Below are 27542 nucleotides of genomic sequence, written 5' to 3'. Positions count from 1 at the left end.
ATGTTGAAATGCCTATATGTATCCTTGGGGACCCAGCCTACCCCTTAATGCCATGGCTCATGAAGCTGTACACAGGCAGCCTGGACAGTAGTCAGGAGCTGTTCAACTACAGGCTGAGCAAGTGCAGAATGGTGGTAGAATGTGCATTTGGACGTTTAAAGGCACGCTGGCGCAGTTTACTGACTCGCTTAGACCTCAGCAAAACCAATATTCCCACTGTTATTACTGCTTGCTGTGCGCTCCACAATATCTGTGAGAGTAAGGGGGGAGACGTTTATGGTGGGGTGGGAGGTTGAGGCAAATCACCTGGCTGCTGGTTACGTGCAGCCAGACACCAGGACAGTTAGAAGAGCACAGGAGGGCACGATACGCATCAGAGAAGCTTTGAAAACCAGTTTCATGACTGGACAGGCTACGGTGTGAAAGTTCTGTTTGTTTCTCCTTGATGAAACCCCCCTCCCCTTAGTTCACTCTACTTCCCTGTAAGCTAACCATCCTCCCCTCCTGCCTTCGATCACCGCTTGCAGAGGCAATAAAGTCATTGTTGCTTCACATTCATGCATTCTTTATTCATTCATCACACAAATAGGGGGATGATTACCAAGGTAGCCCAGGAGGGGTGGTGGAGGAGGGAAGGAAAATGCCACACAGAACTTTAAAAGTTTACCACTTTCAAATTTATTGAATGCCAGCCTTCTGTTTTTTGGGCAATCCTCTGTGGTGGAGTGGCTGGTTGGCCGGAGGCCCCCCCACTGTGTTCTTGGGCGTCTGGGTGTGGAGGCTATGGAATTTGGGGAGGAGGGCGGTTGGTTACACAGGGGCTGTAGTGGCAGTCTGTGCTCCTGCTGCCTTTCCTGCAGCTCAACCATGCGCTGGAGCATATTGGTTTGATCCTCCAGCAGCCTCAGCATTGAATCCTGCCTGTTCTCATCACGCTGCCGCCACATTTGAGCTTCATCCCTCTCTTCAGCCCGCCACTTACTCTCTTCAGCCCGCCACTTACTCTCTTCAGCCCGCCACCTCTCCTCCTGGTCATTTTGTGCTTTCCTGCACTCTGACATTATTTGCCTCCACACATTCATCTGTGCTCTGTCAGTGTGGGAGGACAGCATGAGCTCAGAGAACATTTCATCATGCGTGTGTTTTGTTTTCTTTCTAATATTCACTAGCCTCTGGGAAGAAGATCCTGTGATCATTGAAACACATGCAGCTGATGGAGAAAAAAAAGGGACAGCGGTATTTAAAAAGACACATTTTATGAAACAATGGCTACACTCTTTCAGGGTAAACCTTGCTGTTAACATTACATACATAGCACATGTGCTTTCGTTACAAGATCGCATTTTGCATCCCCCCACCGTGTGGCTACCCCCTCAACCCTTCCCCCTCCCCGTGGCTAACAGCGGGGAACATTTCTGTTCAGCCACAGGCAAACAGCCCAGCAGGAACGGGCACTTCTGAGTGTCCCCTGAAGAAAAGCACCCTATTTCAACCAGGTGACCATGAATGATATCTCACTCTCCTGAGGATAACACAGAGAGATAAAGAACAGATGTAGTTTGAACACCAGCAAACATACACTGCAATGCTTTGTTGTACAATGATTCCTGAGTACTTGCTACTGGCCTGGAGTGGTAAAGTGTCCTACCATGGAGGACGCAATAAGGCTGCCCTCCCCAGAAACCTTTTGCAAAGGCTTTGGGAGTACATCCAGGAGAGCCGCGAATGCCAGGGCAAATTAATCCTTTCACATGCTTGCTTTTAAACCATGTATAGTATTTTAAAAGGTACTCTCACCAGAGGTCCCTTCTCAGCCTGCCAGGTCCAGGAGGCAGCCTTGGGTGGGTTCGCGGGGTACCGGCTCCAGATCCAGGGTGAGAAACAGTTCCTGGCTGTCGGGAAAGCCAGTTTCTCCACTTGCTTGCTGTGAGCTATCTACAACCTTATCATCATCTTCTTCGTCCCCAAAACCTGCTTCCGTGTTGCCTCCATCTCCATTGAAGGAGTCAAACAACACGGCTGGGGTAGTGGTGGCTGAACCCCCTAAAATGGCATGCAGCTCATCATAGAAGTGGCATGTTTGGGGCTCTGGCCCGGAGCGGCCATTCGCCTCTCTGGTTTTCTGGTAGGCTTGCCTCAGCTCCTTAAGTTTCATGCGGCACTACTTTGGGTCCCTGTTATGGCCTCTGTCCTTCATGCCCTGGGAGATTTTGACAAAAGTTTTGGCATTTTGAAAACTGGAACGGTGTTCTGATAGCATGGTTCCTCTCCCCATACAGCAATCAGATCCCGTACCTCCTGTTCAGTCCATGCTGGAGCTCTTTTGCGATTCTGGGACTCCATCATGGTCACATCTGCTGATGAGCTCTGCATTGTCACCTGCAGCTTGCCACACTGGCCAAACAGGAAATGAGATTCAAAAGTTCGCGGTTCTTTTCCTGTCTACCTGGCCAGTGCATCTGAGTTGAGAGTGCTGTCCAGAGCGGTCAGAATGGAGCACTCTGGGATAGCTCCCGGAGGCCAATACCATCGAATTGTGTCCACAGTACCCCAAATTCGACCCGGCAAGGCCGATTTAAGCGCTAATCCACTTGTCAGGGGTGGAGTAAGGAAATCGATTTTAAAAGCCCTTTAAATCGAAAAGAAGGGCTTCATCGTGTGGACGGGTGCAGGTTTACATCGATTTAACGCTGCTAAATTCGACCTAAAGTCCTAGTGTAGACCAGGGCATAGAGTTGCAGGTCAGAAGGAACTCTTAGATAACTCTTATCCACTTGGGAAAGTTCTGTTAAAATGCTCTCTTGCTAAGTGCCCCACTGCTCGAGGCCTCCACCGTGGCAGGGGAATGATTGTGAGATATACCCAGCTAATCCTGGCAAGTAACCCGCACCCAGAGGCTGCGGAGCAAGGCAAAAATCCCCCAAGGTCACTGCCAGTCTGACCTGTGGGAAAATTCCTTCCCAATCCCACATGGGGGATCAGTTAGACTCTGAGCATGTGAGCAAGAACCAGCCAGACAAGCACCTGAGAGAGAATGCTCGGTGTCACCTCAGAGCCCTGTCCCATCTCCAGCCATGGTCATCCCTACTGCTTCAACGGATGCTTCTTCCAGTGAATACCTATCCAAGTCTGGGATCAGAACATCTCTAAGTCCTGGTAGCACTATTAACACCCTAATGTCCCTCAACATTAGTACAGCTAATACATTTCAGCAACTGGTCTATTCTGGCAGCTGTTACCGACCACTTGTCTGCCTGGTTTTGCTCCATCACTAATCTTTATCAGCACAATGCACCTTTTAGAGAGGCCCTGCTTGCTACTTACCACAGACCTCTCCTTGCTACTTACCACAGCAGAGAGTAACAGTCACTTGCCTTTCCTGCCTATTTAATTAATGCCATAGGTCTTCCCAGACATCCTGGCAATGACTGTATAGCTCAAACACCCTACATTTCCTCATATTGAATTGCTGTTAAAATCAGAAAGTGTGAAACGTACATTCCTCATTATCCCTACTGGATGAAGTTGACACACGTTACAGATCTGCAATAGCAACTCAATACTCCCAGTTTTGACAATTTCCAATATAATCCTGTCTTTTTGCACAGAAGCTGCTGAGAGGAAGAAATAAAAAGCTTTCATCTAAAATTTCATATGCTTAGTTGTAAACCAGAGGATGGTTTTTGGAAAGTTTGAGGTTAGTGTGGGTACGAACAGAAAAGTGATTAAATATCCACTCATCTGTTTACTTGGATTTGTTCTCTGAGTCATTCTTGCTTTTTTTTAATAAAGTGGATTTACCTCTTCTGAGAACACTGCATTGCCAGTTGATTCTGGAGGAATGAAGTATTCTATTCTGGCTAGCACATCATAAACAATTATTAACTGCAGGAGTTTGACTGCGCATTAATGAACCAGAAAAGCTTAGTTTTCAGATTTCATGGCAAGTTTGCTGGGCTGATAGGGGAAAAAAATATAAAATGATTTGATATGGAAATTAACATGGCACACTATAGTGCCATTTGAGTATAACTCTCTGGCATGACCATATGGTAATCACATACTTTTTGAAAATATACTATCTAGAAAAATTGATCATTGTCCAAACTTAAACCTCAGATTTTTAACTCAATGAAAACTATGCCTCCAGCTTTCATCGAGACCACACCACACGATCCATTGTCTACAGCCAAGCTCTACAATACAATGGCATTTGCTCGAACCCCTCAGACAGAGACAAACCCCTACAAGATCTCTATCAAGCATTCTTACAACTACAATACCCACCTGCTGAAGTGAAGAAACAGATTGACAGAGCCAGAAGAGTACCCAGAAGTTACCTACTACAGGACAGGCCCAAAAAAGAAAATAACAGAACGCCACTAGCCATCACCTTCAGCCCCCAACTAAAACCTCTCCAGCACATCATCAAGGATCTACAACCTATCCTGAAGGATGACCCATCACTCTCACAAATCTTGGGAGACAGGCCAGTCCTTGCTTACAGACAGCCCCCCACCTGAAGCAAATACTCACCAGCAACCACACACCACAGAACAAAAACACTAACCCAGGAACCTATCCTTGCAACAAAGCCCGTTGCCAACTGTGTCCACATATCTATTCAGGGGACACCATCATAGGGCCTAATCACATAAGCCACACTATCAGAGGCTCATTCACCTGCACATCTACCAATGTGATATATACCATCATGTGCCAGCAATGCCCCTCTGCCATGAACATTGGCCAAACCAGACAGTCTCTACATAAAAGAATAAATGGACACAAATCAGACATCAAGAATTATAACATTCAAAAACCAGTCGGAGAACACTTCAGTCTCTCTGGTCACTCGATTACAGACCTAAAAGTGGCAATACTTCAACAAAAAAACTTCAAAAACAGACTCCAACGAGAGACTGCTGAATTGGAATTAACATCTATAAGACTTCTAGCACGTCAGTTTATTTCTGGAAGTAATCAAATATATTCAGCATTTTGGATAGGACATATTCCATAAGCTCATCTTTACCTGTGGCATTATTGTTCTATCACCAACCAGGTATTCTGATCTGTTAATCAATAACCTTATTACTTATGTCTTGCAAATACTTGGCTTTACTAATTAATAGCAGCTTTAAAGGGATGATTCCAATATTATATATGCAGGCAACATTGTGAATTTTATGTTGGAGACCCAACACTGGGTCTACCCCTTCCTGGGGTATATTTCATCTCCTACCCATCTCCAGCCCTATCCATCACTGATGCTACAGAGGAAGGAGACTAAAAATATCCCAAAATACTTTTGAGGGGGTGGGAGTAAAATCCCTTCCTGACCTTTCCAGGAGACTGTCTGAAGCCCTGAAGCATGAGCTTTAGGAATGTAATCAATGAAAACTAGTGCATTAGGCTTTACACTTACTTTTTTGCAGTCTTTTGCAGTGGAGATTAAAGATAATGTTGGCATGGCCCAACACCTTAACAAATACTTTGCCTCAGTTTCTAATAAGACTAATGAAGAGCTTGGGGTAGTGGCAAGGTGGCTAACCAGAATGAGGATATGGAAGTAGACATTACCACATCCAAGGTGGAAGTGAAACTCAAAAAGTTTAATGGGATTAAATTGGGGGGCCCTGGGTAATCTCCATCCAAGAATATCAATGAAACTGGCACATGAAATTGCAAGATCAATAGCAAGGATTTTTAATGAATCTGTAAACTCAGGGGTCATACCTTATGACTGTAGAATTGCTAATATAGGACCTATTTTTAAGAAAGGTGGGGGGAAGTAATCCAGGAAACTACAGGCCTGGTAGTTTGACCTCAATTGTATGCAAGGTCTTGGAACAAATTTTGAAAGAGAAAATAGTTAAGGACATAGAGGTGAATGGTAATTGGGATAAAATACAACATGGTTTCACAAAAGGTATACTGTGCCAGACCCACCTGATCTTCTTTGAGAAGATAACTGATTTTTTAGACAAAGGAAATGCAGTAGATCTAATCTACTTGGATTTCAGTAAAGCATTGGATACAGTTCCACATGGGAAATTATTAGTTCAGTTGGAGAAGATGGGGATTAATATGAGAATTGAAAGGTGTTTAGGAGCTGGTTAAAGGGGAGACTACAATAGGTCATGCTGAAAGACTGGAGTAAAGTTACTAGTGGAATTCCTCAGGGATCCATCTTGGGGAAGTCTTATTTAACATTTAATTAATGACCTTGGCACAAAAAGTGGGAGTGTGCTAGTAAAATTTGCAGATGAGATAAAGTTGGGAGGTATTGCCAATACAGAGAAGGACTGGAATATCATACAAGAAGATCTGGATGACCTTGAAAACTGGAGTAATAGAAATGGGAGCACAGGCACTGGCTTCCTCTGGGCCCCAGAGGTGCTCAATCCACTGCTCTGCCCCAGGCCCCGACCCCTTCCCCCAATCCCATGCCCCGCCTCTTCCAGCCCCTGCTCCACCCCCACCCCGCCTCTTGCCACCCAGTTCCGCTCCTCCCCCGAGCATGCTCTGTCCCCACTCCTCCCTCTCCTTCCCACAGTGCCTCCTGCATGCTGTGGAACAGCTGATCCGTGAGAGGTGGGAAGAGCTGGGAACCGGGGGAGCTGGCTACTGGAGCACCTACAGTGTCGGCGCCTACGAATGGGATGACCTTACAGACTAACAACAAGATTTTTTGCTGTAAACTGTGGATTTATCAGTTGGAAGAGACAGAGGAGGAGAAAGACCTGGGTGTGTTGGTTGATCACAGGATGACTATGAGCTGCTAATGTGATGCAGCCGTGAAAAAGGCTAATCCAGTCCTAGGATGCATCAGGTGAGGTATTTCTAGTAGAGACAGGGAAGTGAAAATACCATTATACAAGGCACTGGTGAGACCTCAGCTAGAATACTGTGTGCAATTATGGTCTTCCATGTTTAAGAAAGATTAATTCAAACTGCAACAGGTGCAGAGAAGAGCTATTAGAATGATCCAAGGAATGGAAAGCCTACCTTATGAGAGGACACTAAAAGAGCTTGGCTTGTTTAGCCTAACAAAAGAAGGTTGAGGGGAGATATGATTCCTCTCTATAAATGCATCAAAAGGATAAATACCAGGGAGGGAGAGGAGTTATTTAAGTTATGTGCCAATGTGGACACAAGAACAAATGGCTATAAACTGGCCATCAACAAGTTTAGGCTTGAAATTAGGCAAAGGTTTCTAACCATCAGAGGAGTGAAGTTCTGGAACAGCCTTCCAAGGGAAGCAGTGGGGGCAAAAACTGGCTTCAAGGCTGATCTTGATAAGTTTATAGGGGGATGATACGATCGTGTTGCCCACAATGGCACATAAGCAATCTGCAACTTATAGCAGCAAATATCTCCAGTGGCTGGTGATGGGACACTTAGATGGGGAGGGCTCTGTGTTATTATCGAGAATTCTTTCCCAGGTGTCTGGCTGGTGTGTCTTGCCCATTTGATCAGGGGCTAACTGATCACCATACATGGGATCAGGAAGGAATTTTCCCCCTGGTAAGATTGGCAGAGATGCTGGGGGCTTTTTCGCCTTCACCTGCAGCATGGAGCATGGGTCACTTGAAGCTTTAAACTAGTGTAAAGGGTGGATTCTCTGTAACTTGATTTGCGGATTTCAGTAACTCAGCCAGGGTAGTGGGTGGGTGAGGTTCTGTAGCCTGCAATATGCAGGAGGTCAGACTAGATGATTCTGATAGTCCCTGTGACATTCTATATCTTGGGGGAGCGAGCTATAACCCCCATATTCCTCATTTTCATGTAATCATGATCTTACGTATAAAGCATGCCTTGTAAGGTATCAGGGGAAAGGTCATGATCTGCTGAAAGTCATTTCTCTATTCATATATGTATATCATTAATGCATATGAAGTTATGAGAATTGTGTAGTATGGTTGTCACTAAATGTTGTAAATTGGGGGAATCAGCCAGATTTTAGCTCCCCAGAGGCAACAGCAAGGAAAGTAACCAACGCCCGGGTGGGGGTGTCAAACAACCCATCAACAGCCATTGTCTAGCAAGGGAGTTACAATGCAATGACTCACCTACATGAGGCCACACAAGGGGAATTGCTCAACCTTGCTTGGAGAGACTTACTAATGCTCACCTGATTCTGAAGGGGGGGGGGGGGCACAGCCAAAAGGGAGGAAAGGACATGATAAAAGGAAGAGACGTTTGCCATGCTCTTCTTCTCTCTTCCACCTACATCTACAGACACCACACCACGCGACTGAAGTGCTAATAAAAGGGGAGAGCCTGGTTGAAGAGCAACCAGCCAGCCTGTGGAGAGAAGCATCTACGTTTGTAAGGGCTCTGAAAGTGTTAAGATCAGCTTAGAAAGCATTTTGTTTTTATTTCATTTGACCAAACCCACCTTGTTATGCTTTGACTTATACTCACTTAAAATGTATCTTTGTAGTTAATAAATCTGTTTGCTTATTCTACCTGAAGCAGTGAGTTTGGTTTGAAGCGTGTCAGAAACTCCCCTTGGGATAAGAAGCCTGGTACATATCAATTTATTTGTTAAATTGATAAACCTATATAAGCTTGCAGCATCCAGCAGGCATAACTGGACACCTCAAGATGGAGGTTCCTAGGGTTGTGTCTGGGACCGGAGATATTGGCTAGTGTCATTTGGTTGCACAGTCCAAGGAGGAGCTTACATGCCAAAGGCTGTGTGGGAACAGCCCAGGTGTGGGGGGTTCTCACGGCAGAGCAGGGTAAGGCTGCTCCCAGAGTCAACGATTGGAGTAACCTAGCAAATCACCGGTCCAGATAACACCAGAGGGCAACGTCACAGTCCCCTCTACCCTCTCCAAGGGTACCCAGAGGCACCTTACTACCACCTACCTTTAGTGGAGCCTTGTCTGCACCTGCCAGGGGTCAGCTCCCTGACTCTCCCAGCCACAGGCACCACAAACACTCCCCTCAGCCCACATAGGCTCTGCTGTGCCTCGTGCAGGTTAGGGATAGACACATTCCAAACCTGAGTCCTCTAAGTGTTCCCCTGCAGTGTCTAGCCCCTTTGCCACTGGACCCTTACAGCATTACCAGGCCTGCTGTTCTCAGAGGAGTAGTGCACCACAGCTTATTAGTTACACCTCAGAACACTGCTCCACTTAACCCAGCACGTAGATTTGTTTATAGACAAAGCAAGTATAAGTTTATTTGACAAAGAATAGAGATTCATAGGACGGCAAACAGAAATACTGGAAACAAAGGGCTACATATAAAATAAATCCTGCCACACATTCTAGAGTCTGAACTCAACTCACAAAATGCCTTCTGGTCTGATAAGTAAGGGTGCGATTCTGTCACACAGGTCACGGAGTCCGTGACTTTCTGGGACCTCCATGACTTCTGCAGTGGCAGGGCTGGAGTAACTGTCAGCCCTAGGGCTGCCAGAGCAGCGTCCCATCAGTGCTGCCACAGCAACTGACTGGTGGTCGGCCCCGGGGCCACCGGAGCAGTAGTCCCTGGGCTGCTGGAATCAGCGGCCGGCAACAAGCCCGGGGGCTGGAGCAATGCCCCCTCCGTTGGCAGTGCTCCCACTGTTCATTCCCTCTCCCTGGGACCCCCTGGGTATTTTTAGTAAAAGTTAGGGACAGGTTGTGGGCTTCTGTGAATTTTTATTGCCTGTGTCTTGACTTTAATAAAAATACCCGTGACAGAATCCTAACCTTACTGCTTATCCAAAGTCCTTCTTACAGCATTTTTCAACCAGGCTGGGTGAGACCCTTCTTTCATGAGCCCCAACCCACTGGCAACTTGTCTCCCCTTGATGAAGGATGGCAGGGTGTCTTTCTGTACCCCCAGATACATCAGCTCAGACCTTTGATCTTCATCTGAAACAGGGTGGATTTGATTTAAATCAATTTGATTTAAATCGTGATTTAAATCACTCATCAGGCAGACTCAATTTAATCATGGATTTCTACGTAAAAGTGCATTCTTGTTGGTTGTTATAACCTTAATACATATTCTTCACAACTCAGAGATAGATGTAGGTTTCATTTTTAGAGGGTACACACTATACATTGTTAAGTGATTTATTTTGAAAACTTTTCAGATTAGTTTTACAGCTTTATCAGAAAATGAATTATTGGTTATTTCATTTACCAAAGGTAATTTAAGCAGCTATTTATGAAGTCAATGGGAGGTGAACTATCTCCAATTCAATAGGTTAATCATTAATATTTGGAGGATTTTCTTGCCATGCTGTATTAGGAGGAGAACATCACCAGACAGACATTTGAATTGTTTTATTTAAACTAAAACAACAACATTATGTATTCTGGATTTTTTTCTTCAACAGCAAATATATAATATTTTAACAAAACAAGCATATGAATTTTTGAATTTAGCTAAAAACATTCAAGTTTTTTAAATCAGATTTGTTTTTATTAAAATTGTTTTTAACTAAAATAGTTAAATGAAATATTAAAAAAAAATCAATCAACTATATCAGCCAGGTCAACATGAGAAACTTAAAATATTGGCTTCTGTAGCTAACTCAGTCGTCTTCACCTTCACTTTCCTGTTTGTTCATAATCTGGAAAACAAAAACAAGCTTTCCTGCTTTTTCAGGTCCCGAACGATTTCTCAGTTTGGAATTAATCCCAAAGGAAGAAAATATTCTTTCTACACTGGCAGAAGAAGCTACTGCTGTTAAAAGTGAGATTATCACTCCAACGGTTTCTGAATCCAAGTGCTTAAGTGACTTCCACCAGTTCACTGGTGTGATTTTCTTTAAAACATCATCAGCAAACACATATTTCTTGAATGGTTCTTATTCCCAAACTGGGTCTCTTTTACAGCTTGCTGCCATTATAGGTGTTGCCTTCTAGTGAGAGAATGGTACAGTAGATCTCAAATCAATGAAGGCTACACTCAGAAAGACCTCAAGACTTCTGGAATACGCTGCTCAGACAGTTTCACTTTTGTTTCTACTGCCTGTCCCTCCTTTCTCATTTAGCTCCAGACTTCTTCTCCTTGTCCAGATCTATTCTGGCCCCAACAATCAGCTATTCATTGAACTTTTGGAAACTTTGCACTTTTAGAAAGAGGTAAGGGGTTGACTCTGTGTACTCAAATTTGCAGAGGGACAATAGGGTTGAGGTCTGTTATTTCTCACCTCAGTATTATTTCTTTAAAAACATTTTTGCTGTTAACAAGCATGTTATCTCTGGAGACACAAATCCACAGTTTGAGAACTGCAAAACTAAGCATCTCTGATGGTATCTTCTTGACTGAGCACTAAGTTCCATTGGGTAGATAGAAAGATTAACCTAAATAATCTATACAGAAGTCTGTGGAAACCCATAAGATTGGTTCCCTAATCCATGAACTATTGGAACTCATTTACAACTTTTCCTAAACATTACATTAATATATTGTCTCATACTACAGAATTAGAAGTTATAATCCCTATTCCATGATGAGATATGTATCTCAATTAAAACTAAAACTTTTAGATAGATATTTTCCTCAAAAAGAATTTTATCCAAAAAAAATCCAATTTAAATAAAAAAACCCACAATTGATGTTTTTATCATTGATTTTTATCCACCCTGATCTGAAAACAGGGTCCTCTCCCACTCCCCTGTTTACCTCTTCCTATTAATTTCCTTCTGAAGTCCTTGCAAGCTCTTCATTAACATTTGACTCAGTGCGCTAGTAGACTACATAGTGGTCAGCTAGGGAGATAAGTGTCTCCCATCGTCTGTCTGGAAAAGTTTGTCTCAAGGCATGCTCGCTACCTCTGAATGACCTACCTTTTAACTACAAGGCCTTCAGAACATATTTTTCCAATAGATAGATACACACACATCATCTTATATGTTATCCGCTCATACATTTGCAAAGATTGTGATGCCCAGTGTGACACAGGCTTTCAGAAAAAACCTTCCATGACACTCTTTGGTGAATTAGAATGTAAATACCAGACTGAAGGGATCCCTGTGTTGTTAAGTGCTGAGGAATCTTGTCGCTGCAGCAGCTCTGTCAAGGCTGCTAAGTTATTGCAGCTGCTCAGTGATTCCATTCTTGGAGCTCCGATGTTAGTTGCACAAGCAGAGAGAGCAGACTGCTAATTCAGCAAACTCGATGTTACTCCTAAGGAAAGACCACAGGTATAGTTCAGTGATAAAGGCACTTGGCCAGGTTTAATGCCCTCAAGACACAGTCCTAATGACTTGCACAGCTTGCACAATTACGTTAACACAATTGCCCCAGGGCAAGGAGCAGTTCAGTCAGCAGCGGGAATCTTTGCTGTCCCTCAGCCACACAGAGGGTTAAGGCAAGGTACCCACCATTTATAGACTGAGACAAGCAACTGAGATAAACAACTTACGTACCACATTATATGTTCCTGACATCTATTTGTTGCCTCCCCTTGTATCCTGCTCCTGATGTCTTGAACAAAACATCCCTATTCATTATTCTGTCAAACCAGCTTATTTTACCAGGGGTCAATGTGCTCCTGTGTCATCTCCTAAGAATTGGTTTACGCAGTTACTTGAGAACTCTTGATTTTTTGTATCATCCTCTGCTGTCAGGAATGTGCTTACTTGGTTAGCCAATACCTGCTGTATTATTTTACTAAGGCCAAGCCTTCTGTGGTTCACACTGTTAGTTATGCCGAGGACTCCAGCAAGGCCTGCACCCTGTAACCATTATGCACCCCATGCTCTCTGCCAGTTGGCACCAACAGGTCCTTGGGTCACAATAAGACATAAACCAGCAGTAACACCTTATTCCAGCCCCCCAACATGTGCTACATTACCTCACATTTTCAGCTACCTGACAAGGTGTAACCTACCCTTCCTGAGTGCCTTGCTGCCTTTCTTTTTCTGGACCCTCAGTGTGTTATACTACCTTCAACTTGGAGCTAAATTCAGAGGTGATGTGTAAACACAAGCAGGTGTGGGTCTAAACTGAATAAGCATTTGTTTCCCCTACACCCAACACACTGCCCCTCCATACCAGCAGTTATATCCAAGGAAAGTTAAGAGAGGCTGCATTATCTTTGCTGGAGAGTTCTCCTCTCCATGTTGGAAAACCACATAGGACAGACAGGTGCCAGCTGTAGCATTCTTTGCAATGCTGTCCCATTAGGACTGCTCTGTCAGCAAGCAGAGGTAGAGACGCAGACGGCCCCAGAGTTGTAAAGGCACGCGGCCTCACATTAATTGCTCTGCGTCATGGTTACAGTGTTAACTGCACCTGTGACCCCTCTTCTGGTCTCTCTCAAGTGTCTTCACTCTTCCCAGTGAGGAAGCCCTCCATTCTCCCCCTCACAGACCCAGGTCCCTGAGCTATAAACATCCTTGTTCATCAACCGTGATTCCTCAGCAGCCCCAGTGGGTTTGACACCGGTTAAGAAACTTCCTTTCAGAAGCTGTCACCAGTAGATAAATGCAGTGACCCAGAGCAGCTTCTTCAAAACAGGGTATTTATTATTTATTTATAGAATTCAGAGAATAGAGTTGGAACAACAAAAGGCCTACATGCAAATGGCTTACCTACAGCTTAGCATTTCCCTCAGAGCCTCGGGAGGCCCAGCTCTTTAAGACCCATTCTGCAGAGTCTGTCTCCATGTGTCAGTCAGCTCTCCTTGAGCAGTTTCCTAACAACCCAGTCTCTTCCCCAGACTCTGGATTTTTATCTAGAGTTCTTTGTTTCAGGTGTTCAGGTCCCTCCTACCCCAGTCAGGGTGTTTGAGGCAGATTGGTCAAAGGGAATAGTTCAAAAGCATTGACACCTGTATTGTCAGATAAGTTCCAGTGACTGGGTTATATAAAGCCACTGTATGCCTTCCTGCAGACCTGCAGTAATCTTGTGCAAGAATTAATCCTTTGAATCGTCTAGCAAACAGCATAACACTCAAACAGAGGTACGCAATAGTTATAAAACAAAATGCAGCTATCTCCCATGTTCTTCACACTCTGTGAATCCACATGGATCTGAAGTAAGGGGAAGCTGCTTTTTGCCAGGCTAGAGTCCTGGTCTCTTCCATGAGGCAACCTCCTTCTCAAAAAGGTTTCCTGGCCCCTTGATGTGTGTCTCTGTGTAGAATCACAGTCTGGCCATGTGATCCTGGGGACCAAACATGCACTCTTTATATCCTTTTTCTTGGGTGCAATCCACTCTCTCTAATGGAAAGGAGAATGTTTCACCTTTCTTTGATTCAACCTGTTCTACATGTGAAACTCAAGAAATAGCGCCTCGTGTTTGTGTTTATAAAACCATATCCCCTCACGAGGTTCCAGGAGATTGTGTTTAGCACTAGATGAATTCAGTAAAGAAAATTGTATAGCATGCAGCTTCTTCTTTTCTGTCTCTCTCTCTTTTTTTTTTTCGTTTTTTTGTTTTACCGTCACAACAAACTATAATCTACATTTTATTTTCTTAACTTTATTCTTGTTTCCAATGAAAGCTGAGTTAACTGCTCTGCTTTCACTTTGTTAGGTCAGGCACTAGTTTCAAAGGTTTGTACAGGGTCTAAAGAGCCACATTCATCACCATCTGTGTTTGATCTCTACACAACATTAAGAATCCAAGAACTTTGCAGACACAGTTGGGTCCCAGATGACCACATTTGCTAACCATGTATGTACAAACACACAAAGCCTAGCTATATATACACTGCAGCTCTGTTAGGTTTTGTTGACTTCTGCAATACAAGGCAGGCAGGCTCACTAGTGGGGTCCCAAATGATTTAAAGGGATACTACCCAATTGCTCTATTTTACGCTAGCCTGTGAAGTAAATTAGGATTGCTTTTTTTTATGACAATTAAGGTTTCCAGTTGATTCTTTTTCAAAGAAAAAATGTAGTGATGAAACTAGCACTTAATGTTCAGATTTAAAGTTGCTGAACAGCAAATCCTACATTTTAGAGCAGTTTTGCAAAGAAATGTTTATACTTAACACTTTTGTGATTGGCCTGTGCATAGGTTTTACTGAGACAGGAGGTTGCACAGAACTTCTCTCCGCCCCTACCTCCCCACACTTCAAACCTCCTACTTGAAAACCAGCCACCCGGGCAGATCCTGTGCTTAGAGAAGTCCCTACTCCTCCCTCCAACCTCCCCAATACTCAAACACCAGATCTCTCATCATTGTCTCAGCCCCCTCCTGCTGCATTGGAGAAACACAGGTTCTCTGAAATGTGACCCTGTCATCTGAAGTGAACATCCTTCCACAACTTTGTTCCTCTTCACTGAACCTCTAGATCTTTTCTGTGTATTCCCTGGTCTGTTCCCTTCTTACTCATCATGACCTCTGTTCTTTCCTCTCATCCAAACTCCTCCCTTCTCAGCTGCAGTGTGGTCTGTCCCACCATGCAGTCATTTAAATCAAAGGTGTGCGAGCACTGATAATAAAACTTACACACCTGTTTCACAATGGTGTGGACACAATGGTGGTGGACATCCTACTATGACAATTTGGGGACTATGTCTGTACAGCTTATGAATTCTTGTTGGTATTTGGGAAGTTGTTCTTAGGAAAACTGCTGTGTCATGGAATTCCTCTGTGTATCCATTATTGCTGACAAGCCTGTAAGCTGGTCTCTGTCTGACTAGCTGCCATGGAGAATAGTTAACCTTAACCATTGTCCTCTGACCAGTCAATAGGAGGTTGGCTGGAGCTGGGAGAAGCCATTTCTAGCTTCTTGGGTTTGGAGAGTGGGAAAATTAGCAGCAGCAGCAGCAGCAGCACAAAGGAACTAGGTGGCAGTCGTGGAGACAGGATGTATGAACTCCAGGGCCTCACGTTGCAACTCAAGAAGCTTTGGATAGAAGGAGAAGGGGGAACAGTCGGGCATAGTTTTGTAGCAGGGATTTAGCTAGAAGACCATCCAGGGTCAGAGAAAAGAAACTGACTTAGAGAAGGAGGAGGAGATGCTCCATGTTTCAGAAGTCAAGTCGTGAGCTAAAGCAGAAGCATCCCAGACAACACCCCCAGAGGACCCAGACCCCAGCCCAAAGAATGCTTCAGAGTGGTGGTAATCTGAGGCAGGGAAATGTGTGCGTGGTTTATTGTTGTTGCACAGGTCTCTACATTTCTTTTTCTTTTAAAGAAAAATGAATGGTGTTTTAGAACCCTGTGCAAAATCTATCTTTATGTGTTACACTTATCATATGCTCTTGAGGAGTTAACCTGTGGTCCCACAACACCCACATGGCTGGAGTAGGGTAGCAGTTCTATAGTACCTTCCATCTTAATATCTCCATGCTTGAAGTCAGAAGAAGTAGCAGCTGTTCAATGCCTTTAGGATTTGGCTTTTGAAAGTGAAATATAAACAGACCGCTACAACATCCTTGTGTTTGAATAATCAGCATTCTGTTTGAGATTTCAGCACTGCCTGCTTTAGAGTAGATTTGATGGTAGATGCCATGACAAATTATAAAAGTTATACACTATTGATAAGCATCCTTTACTTTATTCTGTTCATCATTTTGTGCTTTGAATTTCAGCTAGTAAAAGACAAACAATGGATTCGGCAGTTTTGACTGAAAATAGCTTTCTTGATTTGCTGCACAGCAATATTGATCCACTGCATCTATACAGCCTCTTGGACACAAGGTTATCTAATGAAGATGAAGAAAGTGAACTTTCAACAGGTTAGTAATGCAGTGAATTGTCCTGCTGGTTAGCCAGGACATTGGATGAAAGTAGAAGATGCCATTACTTAACAAGCGCACTTTGTTGTGATGGTGGAGCTAATCTAAATGTAGATATGGAATTCTGATGTGATGGCTCTAATCCACATTCAGATACAGTAGTTGTTCCAGATACCATCCTGTGTTAAATTTGTGAACCTGAGTTACAACTCTGTTTGTTCAGCTTGTAGTTTATAACACACTTCTTTACATGTTGCTCCTAATGAGAGGCTAATATCTTTGGCATGCATCTCATACAGCATAACTAAATGCTATGTAAAAGCTTCCCTCTGCTGTCCTGGTCAGGCTAGCAACTGGCAACCCCTCTGCAATTTCAGGCTGGTGCCTTTACTAAACAGAGACTTTAGCTGAGCCAGACTGAGTGAGGACAGACCTCCACAAACAAAAACAGCAAATTAATTTCCTCTGGTGATCAAAGATCCAGGATTTGACCTTAAATCTTGAGGTAGATGACCAGTGTACTAGCAGCTGCGGGGAATTTGGCCAGTTTCAGCATCATTTCTTAAACAAGGTTGGGAGGAGGCCGTCTCTCTATGCATCTGGGGGTTTCCTTCCCAATTCCCAGGACCAGCTGGGTTGGAGGCTGATTCCTGTCCATTCCCTGACCCTCAAACCCAGTCCTACCTGAGGATGTCATTGTGATTGCAGTGGTAAATCTGCAGTAGTAGGCTAGTGGGCTACATAATTGTTGACCTCATGCAGTTTCCTGCCCTCACTGTACTCCTCCTCTGGGTTTCTCTGGGGGCAGGCAGGAGGGGATCATATGTAGCTCTGTTAATTTGGTGTCTTAGTATTTCCATCAGACTCAAGGTATATTGAATGTTGATACCGGACAAAGGCCTTCATGGCCTGGCGGGTGTTCTTTTAAACACTATTTACTATCAATTGATTCAGTACCTTGTACTAAGACAGTAGCTAAATAGCTTTTTTAAAATGGACAGAAAGTCCCAGCTCTTAACAGAGGGGAGCATGATTCTCCCTTGCCTTCACCTTTGTAGTCACTTTATGTCTGCGCCAAGTGAGTGTAGAATGTTACTGTCAAGGTTCCTTCCCCACTCTGAACTCTAGGGTACAGATGTGGGGACCTGCATGAAAGACCCCCTAAGCTTATTCTTACCAGCTTAGGTTAAAAACTTCCCCAAGGTACAAACTTTGCCTTGTCCTTGAACCATACGCTACCACCACCAAACGTGTTAAATAAAGAACAGGGAAAGAGACCACTTGGAGATGTCTTCCCCCAAAATATCCCTCCAAGCCCTACACCCCCTTTCCTGGGGAAGGCTTGATAATAATCCTCACCAACTGGTACAGGTGAACACAGACCCAAACCCTTGGATCTTAAGAACAATGAAAAATCAATCAGGTTCTTAAAAGAAGAATTTTAATTAAAGAAAAGGTAAAAGAATCACCTCTGTAAAATCAGGATGGTAAATACCTTACAGGGTAATCAGATTCAAAACACAGAGAATCCCTCTAGGCAAAGCCTTAAGTTACAAAAAGACACAAAAACAGGAATAGACATTCCATTCAGCACAGCTTATTTTACCAGTCATTAAACAAAAGGAAATCTAATGCATTTCTAGCTAGATTACTTACTAACTTTATAGGCGTTGTAAGGCTGCATTCCTGATCTGTTCCCGGCAAAAGCATCACACAGACAGACAAACCCTTTGTTCCCCACCTCTAGCTTTGAAAGTATCTTGTTCCCTTATTGGTCATTTTGAGTCAGGTGCCAGCAAGGTTATCTTAGCTTCTCAACCCTTTACAGGTGAAAGGGTTTTGCCTCTGGCCAGGAGGGATTTCATAGCACTGTATACAGAAAGGTGGTTACCCTTCCCTTTATATTTATGACAGTTACCAAATCAGAATGGTATAAAGCAGTCGAGAATCAGACTTCAGAATCTGGAGTCATCTCATGCTTAATTATTGCTGGTCTGAGATCGGGGCCCACGTTTGCCCTCTGAACTGGCAACTACGATTGACACCTGCAGGAATTCGTCTGTGCAGATGGGGCCTTGCTTATGCAGCAAACTCGGAAAGCAGGATGAGTTAAGGAGCAAAGATCTGGTTGTCCTCTTAGTTACAGCAGTGAAGCTGTAACTTGATCAGTTACTTTACTCCTGATTGTCACCAGTGTGACCAGAAAAATCAGGTCCAGAATTTTAAGCAGTTTACTTAGATTTGTTAGCCCAATGTGATTTCCATTCCTGTGCAATGAGTTGGCCTTGAGTCAGTTCCTAGTGAACCAACATCTATCACAAAACCACCACAGGATGAATGCTTGGGAGAGAATGAATAATTCTGCCTTTTTGACTTGTCCTGCCTCCTGGGTTTCTTTACCCTGGCCATGGCATTCACTGACCTAATTATAACTTTTTTTTATACTTTTTTTATTCTAGACCCTGAAATTGATACCATCAACCATGATCAGTTCAGCAATTTGGATGTCTTTTATACAATGGAAAGCAATGGAAGTGTGGAAGAATCTCTCTTTTCAAATACAGGGGAAGCTTATTCTAGAATAGGTATGAGATTTTTTGAGGGGTGTGTGATGTTTTGGAGATAACTAGACAAGTATGGGGTTCTTCCCTGTATAACCCTGAATGCATTTATGCTGTGCCACTTTGTTTCCGACCCTTGACACCAGTAGCCTGGCCATAAGCACAAAATCTTACCTTGGCTTCCATCAGCCTAGTTACTCCTTGCAGGGTAGCACCACAGTCCTTCCGGTCCAAAGTCACCCCAAATCTATCCTTTCGGTGTTCTTTCCTACCAGACACATGGATCATTCCCCTCTAGTTCATCACCCTCGAATGCGTGAAACCAGCCCCCTAGTGATCAGCTCATTCTGGCACCCAAGCTCCACACGGGTTGAGCAACAGAGATCTGCTTGGGGTAGAAATAAACAGGCAGTTTATTTAATAGAAAAACCATGGACTCAAAGATGAACTAGTAAGGGAGAGCGAACGCATACAGGTCACAGAAAATAAACACAAAGATGCAACCTCAGGCTTTACACTTCCATACTAGATAAAATCCCTTTTCTAAGATAAGTTACCTATTGACATTAAACCAGCTTATCTTATTTACAGTGAAGGAAAAGCAGATGGAGCTGGGGCTGTCCCTGTTGGCTCCTTGTGCACATGCATAGGGCCTGCCCCATGTGGGAGAGGACTGGGGAGGCACAGGGTGCAGGTCCCATCTTTATCCCCTGCAAAACCTCTACAGCCAGGATTTAACAGCTAGAATCTTGCTGTGGCTTCACCAAGCAGTAGTTTCCACAGCAACACCCTTATAAAGTGACACCTGAGAATGGTATATTGCCACGGCAACAAGTCAGCTTAATGAGGCACAATTAGCTATACCAGGGTTTGAGCCTCACACAGCACTATGTTCTGCAAACTCTCTGGCTTCACTACCGGATAGAGGGAGTTGTGATATTTAAATCAAATCACAATTTATCCTTAAATTTGTATATATTTATCAAATAAATAAAAAAGACTATACAAAATGTATTCTGTAGCTTGTGGGAATACTTGATTGGCTGTGCCTCACTTGCCTATGCTGATAAGCCACCCCAACTTTGAACAGTTTCGTAGCGACCCCCCTAGCTAAGCAGGGGTCCAGTGTTTCGCAGACAGCTTCCTGCTTAGAGGCTCCCCCTGAGATTCCAGGTGAAAAACTCACTTTCAAGCCTCCTTTTCCTCCGCCCCCCCCCCCCTTCCATAGGATCCCAGAATATCAGAGTTGGAAGGGACCTCAGGAGGTCATCTAGTCCAACCCCTGTTAAAAGGGGGGCCAATCCCCCAATTTTTGCCCCAGATCCCTAAATGGCCCCCTCAAGGATTGCACTCACAACCCTGGGTTTAGCAGGCCAATGCTCAAACCACTGAGCTATCCCTCCCCCCGTCATGGTAAGTAATGGTCATTCTGAAAGGAAGCAATTCCCTCTTAACTTGATAGCTGGAAAGTCTCATTGTCTTTCCATTAACTTTAATTAGGGTGACCAGATGTCCCAATTTTATAGGGACTTTTTGGGGCTTTTTCTTATATAGGCGCCCCTTACCCCCACCCCCTGTCCTAATTTTTCACACTTGCTGTTTTGTCACCCTAACTTTAATGGTACACCATAGTCTTTTCTTGGGCTGGAAAATGGGGTGAGTACTTGAAGCTGGTTTCATTTTAAATAACTGGTTTTGAAGGTGACCCTCCCTGCTTGGCTGCTTCACCACTCTGCTGTGAGGTGAGGTTGAGCAGATTCATAACCACAGTCTGTATACATATCTTGACCATCAAATTCAGAACATTACAAGCTTTCACAAAAGATCTTACTCAATATATATATATATAGAGAGAGAGAGTACAATAATACAGCATGTAATCTGTTGGTTTAACCTCTCTTTTGAGGGGTTTAAACTTCCTATTCTGTGTTTGGGGTGTCTGGACCCTGATTATCATAGGGGGGAAGTGGCATCACATCAGCTATGAATATTGTTACTTTTTCCTTCCTCTGTATACTGGTTCCTTACAAGTTATCATTTGATCACAGTAAATTAGTAATGCCTAACTTTAGTCTCATTTTGTCTAATATAGTTAGTATTTTAACAATTACATGATTAAGAGCTAAAGTTTTTCAATAAAGCCCACCCTGATAACTCCCCTAAAAATATTCAAAACACCTAGGTCACCCAAAATTGCTATATTTCTTAAATATAAAAAGTAGAAATTAGTTTAACAGTCACTTTCATAAGATGTGCCACATCAAAGTAGCAATTCTGTGTCCCACGCTTTTAGAATTAATGATGCTAGATACATATATTGTAATGTGAATATATGTATGATTATTAACTGTCTTGACAAATATAAGTAAGTAGGGCCATTTCCTGCTCTCAATGAAAGCAATAAGAGTTTTCCATTGACTTGCTAAGAGCAGAATGATCCCACAGGACCTAAACCACTGAAGTGAGTAGTCACTCATATGAGTGAAGCTTGCTGGTATGAATAAGAGTTGTAGGTACCAGACCCACAGAGTGTATGGCTGGGAACCCTAACTTACTGCTTTTCTAAAGTAGTAATGGGTGTTTCCAGTCTGAGTTTTATTAACAAGTACATGTGAAATCCTTTTGCTTGGCTCTTAGGTGACTTCTTCCCAATCACAGGAGTGAAAGTTGCTTTAAACAACACTAAATAACAGTCCTTCTATGAAATAAAAGAGGTGTCTGTACTCCCCCCTCCACCCCACCCCACCCTCACCCCTCACACACACAATATACCAGCTAGTATTATTTTAATCAATTTGTACATCTCATGAGCAAAATGGTCACCCTTGACTGCTGGATATGTTTTGGTTGGCACAGAGAAAAAAATCTCCATTAATTATACTTTCCTGATCAACACTTGCTATGTTAACTTCCTATTTCTAGTGCCCTGCACTTCCTGAACACTACATTTATTTAATAAGTAAAACTAATGGACATTTCTTACTCTCCTTTCAGACCTTGGACTTTTGTACATGAGAATAATCTACAATAATTTGTTCTTAATTGTGTCATTTAACATACCATTGTGCTCTTTTTTCCCCCTTCTTGTTAGCTGGATTAGCAGAATATGTGCTCAAAGATCAGCAGGAGAGACAGATGGAAGACATTTTTGGTAAGGTTTTAACACATGGGGTAAAGTTTAGATATGACTGCTCTCTATAAATACATCAGAGAAATGAATACCAGGGAGGGAGAGTTATTTAAGTCAAGTGCCAATGCTGACACAGAACAAATTGATATAAAGAGGTCATCAATAAGTTTAGGCTTGAAATTAGACAAAGGTTTCTAACCATCAGAGGAGTGAAGTTATAGAACAGCCTTCCAAGTGGAACAGTGGGGGCAAAAAGCTTATCTGGCTTCAAGATTGAGCTTGATATGTTTATGGAGGGGGGAGGTATGATGAGCTCAGACTAGATGATTATGATAGCCCCTTCTGGCCATTAAGTCTATGAGTCTAAATCAGTGGCAGAGCCAAGAGTAGAATCCTGGTTATCCATCCATGGCAGTGTGGAGCAGCAGCCAAATGATTGGGACAATATTTACTTGCTTCCTATTAACACCTTTAAAAAGTTGCATGACTTATTTTTATCCTGCTTTGGTGCATTTTTGGCTTGGATTTTGCTCTTATTAGTTAATGGCAAACTTCCTGTTGACATCAGTGGAAACAAGATTGGGCCCAATGGTTGGACTGAAGTATTTGTAGTTTAAATTAAAGAATGAACCTGGTAACCTGTCAGTACTGATAACACAAATGATTTCACTGAAAAGATCTGTATGACTCCGTGATGTGTTTTAAAATAGAACTAATCCTTTGGGATATAAAACTGAGGCACAGATTAAACGACCGGCCTATGGTCACATGGCAAGTCTGTGATTCAGATGAAGGGAGAACCCAACAGTTGTGATTTCTAGTCCCCTCTGCTAGTCACTAGACCATTCAGAACCACTTAAATTTAACAACTAGATTCCTGAGTGTGTGATGACCTTCTGCACTGTAGAAGTTCACCAAGGTGGCCAAATCTGATTTCTGTGGATGTTGCATCCTTTGCTGATTTGGATGTACACTTTACTATACACATACACTCCCCATCTTTTATTTACAGAACTTATCCTGATTTCAAGACACTATGCATTTGGTGCTTGAAATTCATTTTTAACAGTACCCTTTGGGATCCAATTGATTCAGATTTGACAGTAAGTTGTTTTTGTTTAACAGGAAAACTCATTTTGGATGAAATGTCCAATGAAACCACAGAGGGTTTTACAGAGATGAAGAAGCAGAAATGTCAGAAACGACGTAAGTGAAACAGCATTTGTGGCATCGCCAGAAGCAATTCACCTAGGGGGCTGGAGTCTTTTAAAGCTCCTCCCATGCAATCATAAACTACCTGCATGGCAGGGACATTTGTTTTTAAAGGAACATTGTTGCTCCTCTCATGCCAAATTCTTCATTAGCATAAGTAGCCGCAACTCTTCTGAATTCAGTGGAGCCGTGCCCAGTTAAACCAGTGGTGACTTGTCCACTCTTCCTCTGATGTGCATTCGAATCAATTAAAAAAATGCTCCTTATATTTTCAATGATTTGTTGGCATGTAACATGGCACGGTGAGCATGTTTTTAGCTGTTATAACCCCTAGCTTTGCTTTACACCAATGTGGCAATGTTTTAATTTTGTTTTCGATTAATTCTGGCTTAGTAAGTATTATTCCTTTTTTATTTAAAAAAAAAAAAAACCAATCAACCAAACACTCAGGGTTCTCGTTACAAAAATCTGCCGCCTATTCAAAAATATAGGGTCAGAGTAAAATAATCCTACTCACTTTCATATTTAATATGCTGAAAACCTCTACTTCTGAGGTAATTGAAGCTGCCTCAGAATTTCTAGAGACAAGGCAAGTGAGGTAATATCTTTTATTGGATCAACGTTTGTTGGTGAGAGAGACAAGCGTTCGAGCCACACAGAGCTCCTCTTCAGGTCTGGGAAAGGTACTCGAAGCATCACCGCTAAATGCAAGGTGGAACAGATTGTTAAGGATAAGTAGTTAGCACATATTCTAAGGGACCAGAATTTCTAGTCTGCCACAATGAAATGGTGCAGCTTTTAGGAGACTATGCCCCAGAAATCAGATCTGGTTGGCTATACAGTGCACAGAACTCTGGTTATGCCTCTGCTAACTCCCCATCTTATTTAACATGCATAAATTAGACTCCACTAACAGAAACCTTAAAATATCAAACTAGATTCAACCTACATCAAGGATTATAAACTTTCTTACTTTTAGCATTCGTGAGCACTGCAGAGAGTTACTCTGATTCTTCCAAGCTCAAATGCAGGAGAACGGGTGAGTTATTGGCTGAAGGATTTTGAGTGTACCTTGTCTGTTGTTCTGATGTCCATACCACTATCGAGGTATTAAACAGAAGGACTGTAGCTCCTGCATGCTTGAGAAAGGTTGGATGCACTAATATGGTGACGTATCATGACAGTGGGTTTCTCTGGCTTACTGCTAAAGAATAGCACAGGTTGGGTTATTCTGCCCTTAATCCATACACCCACATCTAATTGTTATTGTAACAAACCTATGACCACCTAGATATATCAGTGGTCATAATACTGCACACCTTGGAAATGCCTCATGGCAGGGCAAAACTTGGATCCTGCTGTTCCAAAAGCACAGGCCTCCACTGTTTGAGTGAAAGGAGAACTCCATAAGCAATTAGCAATAGAAGGCTTATGAGAAGGGGAGGAACCAAGCCATAAGGGCCAAAACAATAGCCCAGATAAGGAACATCCTAACAAACACAAAAATAGCCAGGTTACTACCTGCAAAGAGGCAACTCCTCACTCGATCCTGGTTACTCAGCTCTTCTGCCAAGGCAGAGAACCTGGAGGTCAGAAGACACAGATCACTTAAAAGATCTGCCCTGTAGCTGTGGAGAGGTGGGGAGAGTTACTGGTTGCTTTAGGCTAACACAGGCTGATCCAAGGCAGGATCTGCAGTAAGCAGGCTATAACTTGGTCCCCAAGAGAATGGGAGACACAAAGGCTAAGACCTGTCTATCTAGAAGCTTGTATGGATGGCCAGGTGTAGATAAGTCACTTGGTTTAAAATTCATTGCTCTGAGTGCTGTGAGCCTTTTTGCAAATAAATTGTACGTTGTTTTGAAGAATCAGACATTGTTTTGCTTCTGTGTCACTGCAAACTGTCAATGCCCACAGACTCCCAAATGGAAACTCTTGCAGGTACCAAGCCTCCAGGGCCTGCTAAATATCACAGAAGCCCGGTCAGAGAGTGGTAGGATTGCAGGATCCCCACTGCAGGAGGCCTGGGCCTGTCACTTGAAAAGGGTGCACTCAGACTGGGAAAGGGTCTTAGGAGGGCCAACCACACATAAGGTAGCCCATCACAGTGTCAATTGGAGTTTTGTGAACAAAGCAAGGGAATTGTGCCACCCCTAATGTGGAAAATACACTTGATAGACTTGAAAAACTAAATAAAGTCCTTGGTGAATTCCTACCTGCTATTTGTGGTTTATTCAGGTAGCACATTCCTTATTTGTACTGAAGCTCCAAGATTGGTGCGGATTAACCCACAGTATTGACTTTAAACCACCCACACAATTTCTTTTTTATATCATTTATGCATTTATGCATTTATGAGGATGTATTTGTATTTCAGTAATGCTCACAATCTCCGTTGAGGATTGGGGTGCTAAACGCTGTAGATGCACGGAATGAAAAGATGGCCCTGGGTCCAGAGAGCTCACAGTCTGTGAAGGAATGTGCAATCTAAGGCACAGTTGTAGAGCTAAGACTTAAATTTTGCAAAGTAGGACATAGTTTTGTGGCATTTATGGAGGTTGCTCAGATAGTGTCACTGTCTCCATCTTCACAGATGCAGCAAAGAGGGTGAAGGAAGGAGTATGTACAGAAGGCAGCAGAGCTGTTGTGGATGTAAGAACTAGTTGCCAGAAAAGAGGTGGGCACTTTGAAAATGCCTCGTAACTTCATTTTGCATTTGATAAAGTGAGAACAACTGTGTAACTCTGTAAAGCCAAACATACCAGTCCTTTGAAAATTCAATAAATATGCCAGCAAAGAACGAGGGGGTTATATTTACCCAAGTTCTAAATAAAATAGGAACACCTGTTGTTATTACTTATTATTTATATATTTATTATTTACAGCAGAGATTACTCCAAGGAAATCCTACTGTATTGGTACCCTCACCATGAACTAGAGACTTGCCCAAACATATTGGAAGTGTTGGGATCAGCAAAACCAAAATGTACAGTACTGTATCTGTATCACGAGCAGGTTATTTCAAAATAAACAAGGACAAATATTTCTTGCATTTAAAACTATTTCTCTGATTGCTTTAATGAGTCAGTGGTCCACATAGCAATACAGACTATCAAACTGTTTACTATGTACCATGTACAGAAAGGTCCTGATCCAAATACTGGATGCCAGACAGAGCATCTTTTCAAACCCTTATAAGTTATCAAGTTTGTATAATCAGGCAGGCATAACAGGTGGTTTCATTTGTCTAGAAAAAGTTTGTCATTGTTTATGTGAAATTTTTCTAAGGAAGCCTGGCCATCCTTACTTCCCCAGTAAGACCTAGGCAGAGAGCCAAGATGAGGGGCCTTACTTTATGCTGCTTCCTCGGTCTCGTACTGCAGTGTATAAGGCAGTGGACAATGTCCGGGAAACTGAGCACAACAAGCTATCATATTAGCTCATTACCTCATACTTGGTAATAATTTACACTGAGTCTGAATATTTATGTGCCTGAAGCTATTTAGGAGGAGGAGGACGGGCCAGGAACGCTGAATGTGTTCTTTTAAACTAGTGAAGATACTGCAGAATCTTCGACATACACACTGTAGTCCTGCAGCCATGTTAGCTGGCTGCATCATGAAGTTCTGCTAAACACGTCAGGTCACTTCAGAGTTTGGATACCAATTTTTGGTCAGCTCTAAACACTTTGCTGATTTGATGACTATCAGGTGACTTATGTCTTATGCTGTGAGATCTTCTGTGGTCTGTCTGACTTTTGTAAGAAACTAACATACTTTAACCCTGTTTGCTTTTTAAAGTGGAGTCCCCTGGGTCTACAGTGAATGGAACTTTTGTAGCGGTGCCTCTGAACAGCTCTCCAGCTACCTCCACCTCTTTGTCTCACCTGCACATGCAGTTTTCTGTTACCAGTATACAGCCAACCGGAAAAAATGTTGTGATGCCTGGTATGTACGGTATAACTGCAGCTTTCTACCCCTACAC

General features: G+C 43.0%; 1 protein-coding gene across 1 annotated transcript in view; it reads left to right on the top strand.

Annotated features, from left to right (window-relative positions):
• Nucleotides 1-27542, top strand: part of CIITA (class II major histocompatibility complex transactivator) — a gene marked incomplete at its 5' end in the record, with an annotated part of 75028 nt that overhangs the window by 25292 nt on the left and 22194 nt on the right. Inside the window, 7 exons of the mRNA XM_084640508.1 lie at nt 16509-16655; nt 19115-19240; nt 22308-22367; nt 23472-23552; nt 24538-24597; nt 26152-26235; nt 27359-27505. Of these exons, the coding sequence (XP_084496634.1) occupies nt 16509-16655; nt 19115-19240; nt 22308-22367; nt 23472-23552; nt 24538-24597; nt 26152-26235; nt 27359-27505 (705 nt within the window). The remainder of the gene's footprint in view (nt 1-16508; nt 16656-19114; nt 19241-22307; nt 22368-23471; nt 23553-24537; nt 24598-26151; nt 26236-27358; nt 27506-27542) is intronic.

The sequence above is a fragment of the Lepidochelys olivacea genome (assembly GCF_965140295.1).
Source record: "Lepidochelys olivacea isolate rLepOli2 genome assembly, chromosome: 10".
Lineage (NCBI taxonomy): Eukaryota > Metazoa > Chordata > Testudines > Cheloniidae > Lepidochelys > Lepidochelys olivacea.
This window is presented reverse-complemented; position numbering and strand designations above follow the sequence as displayed.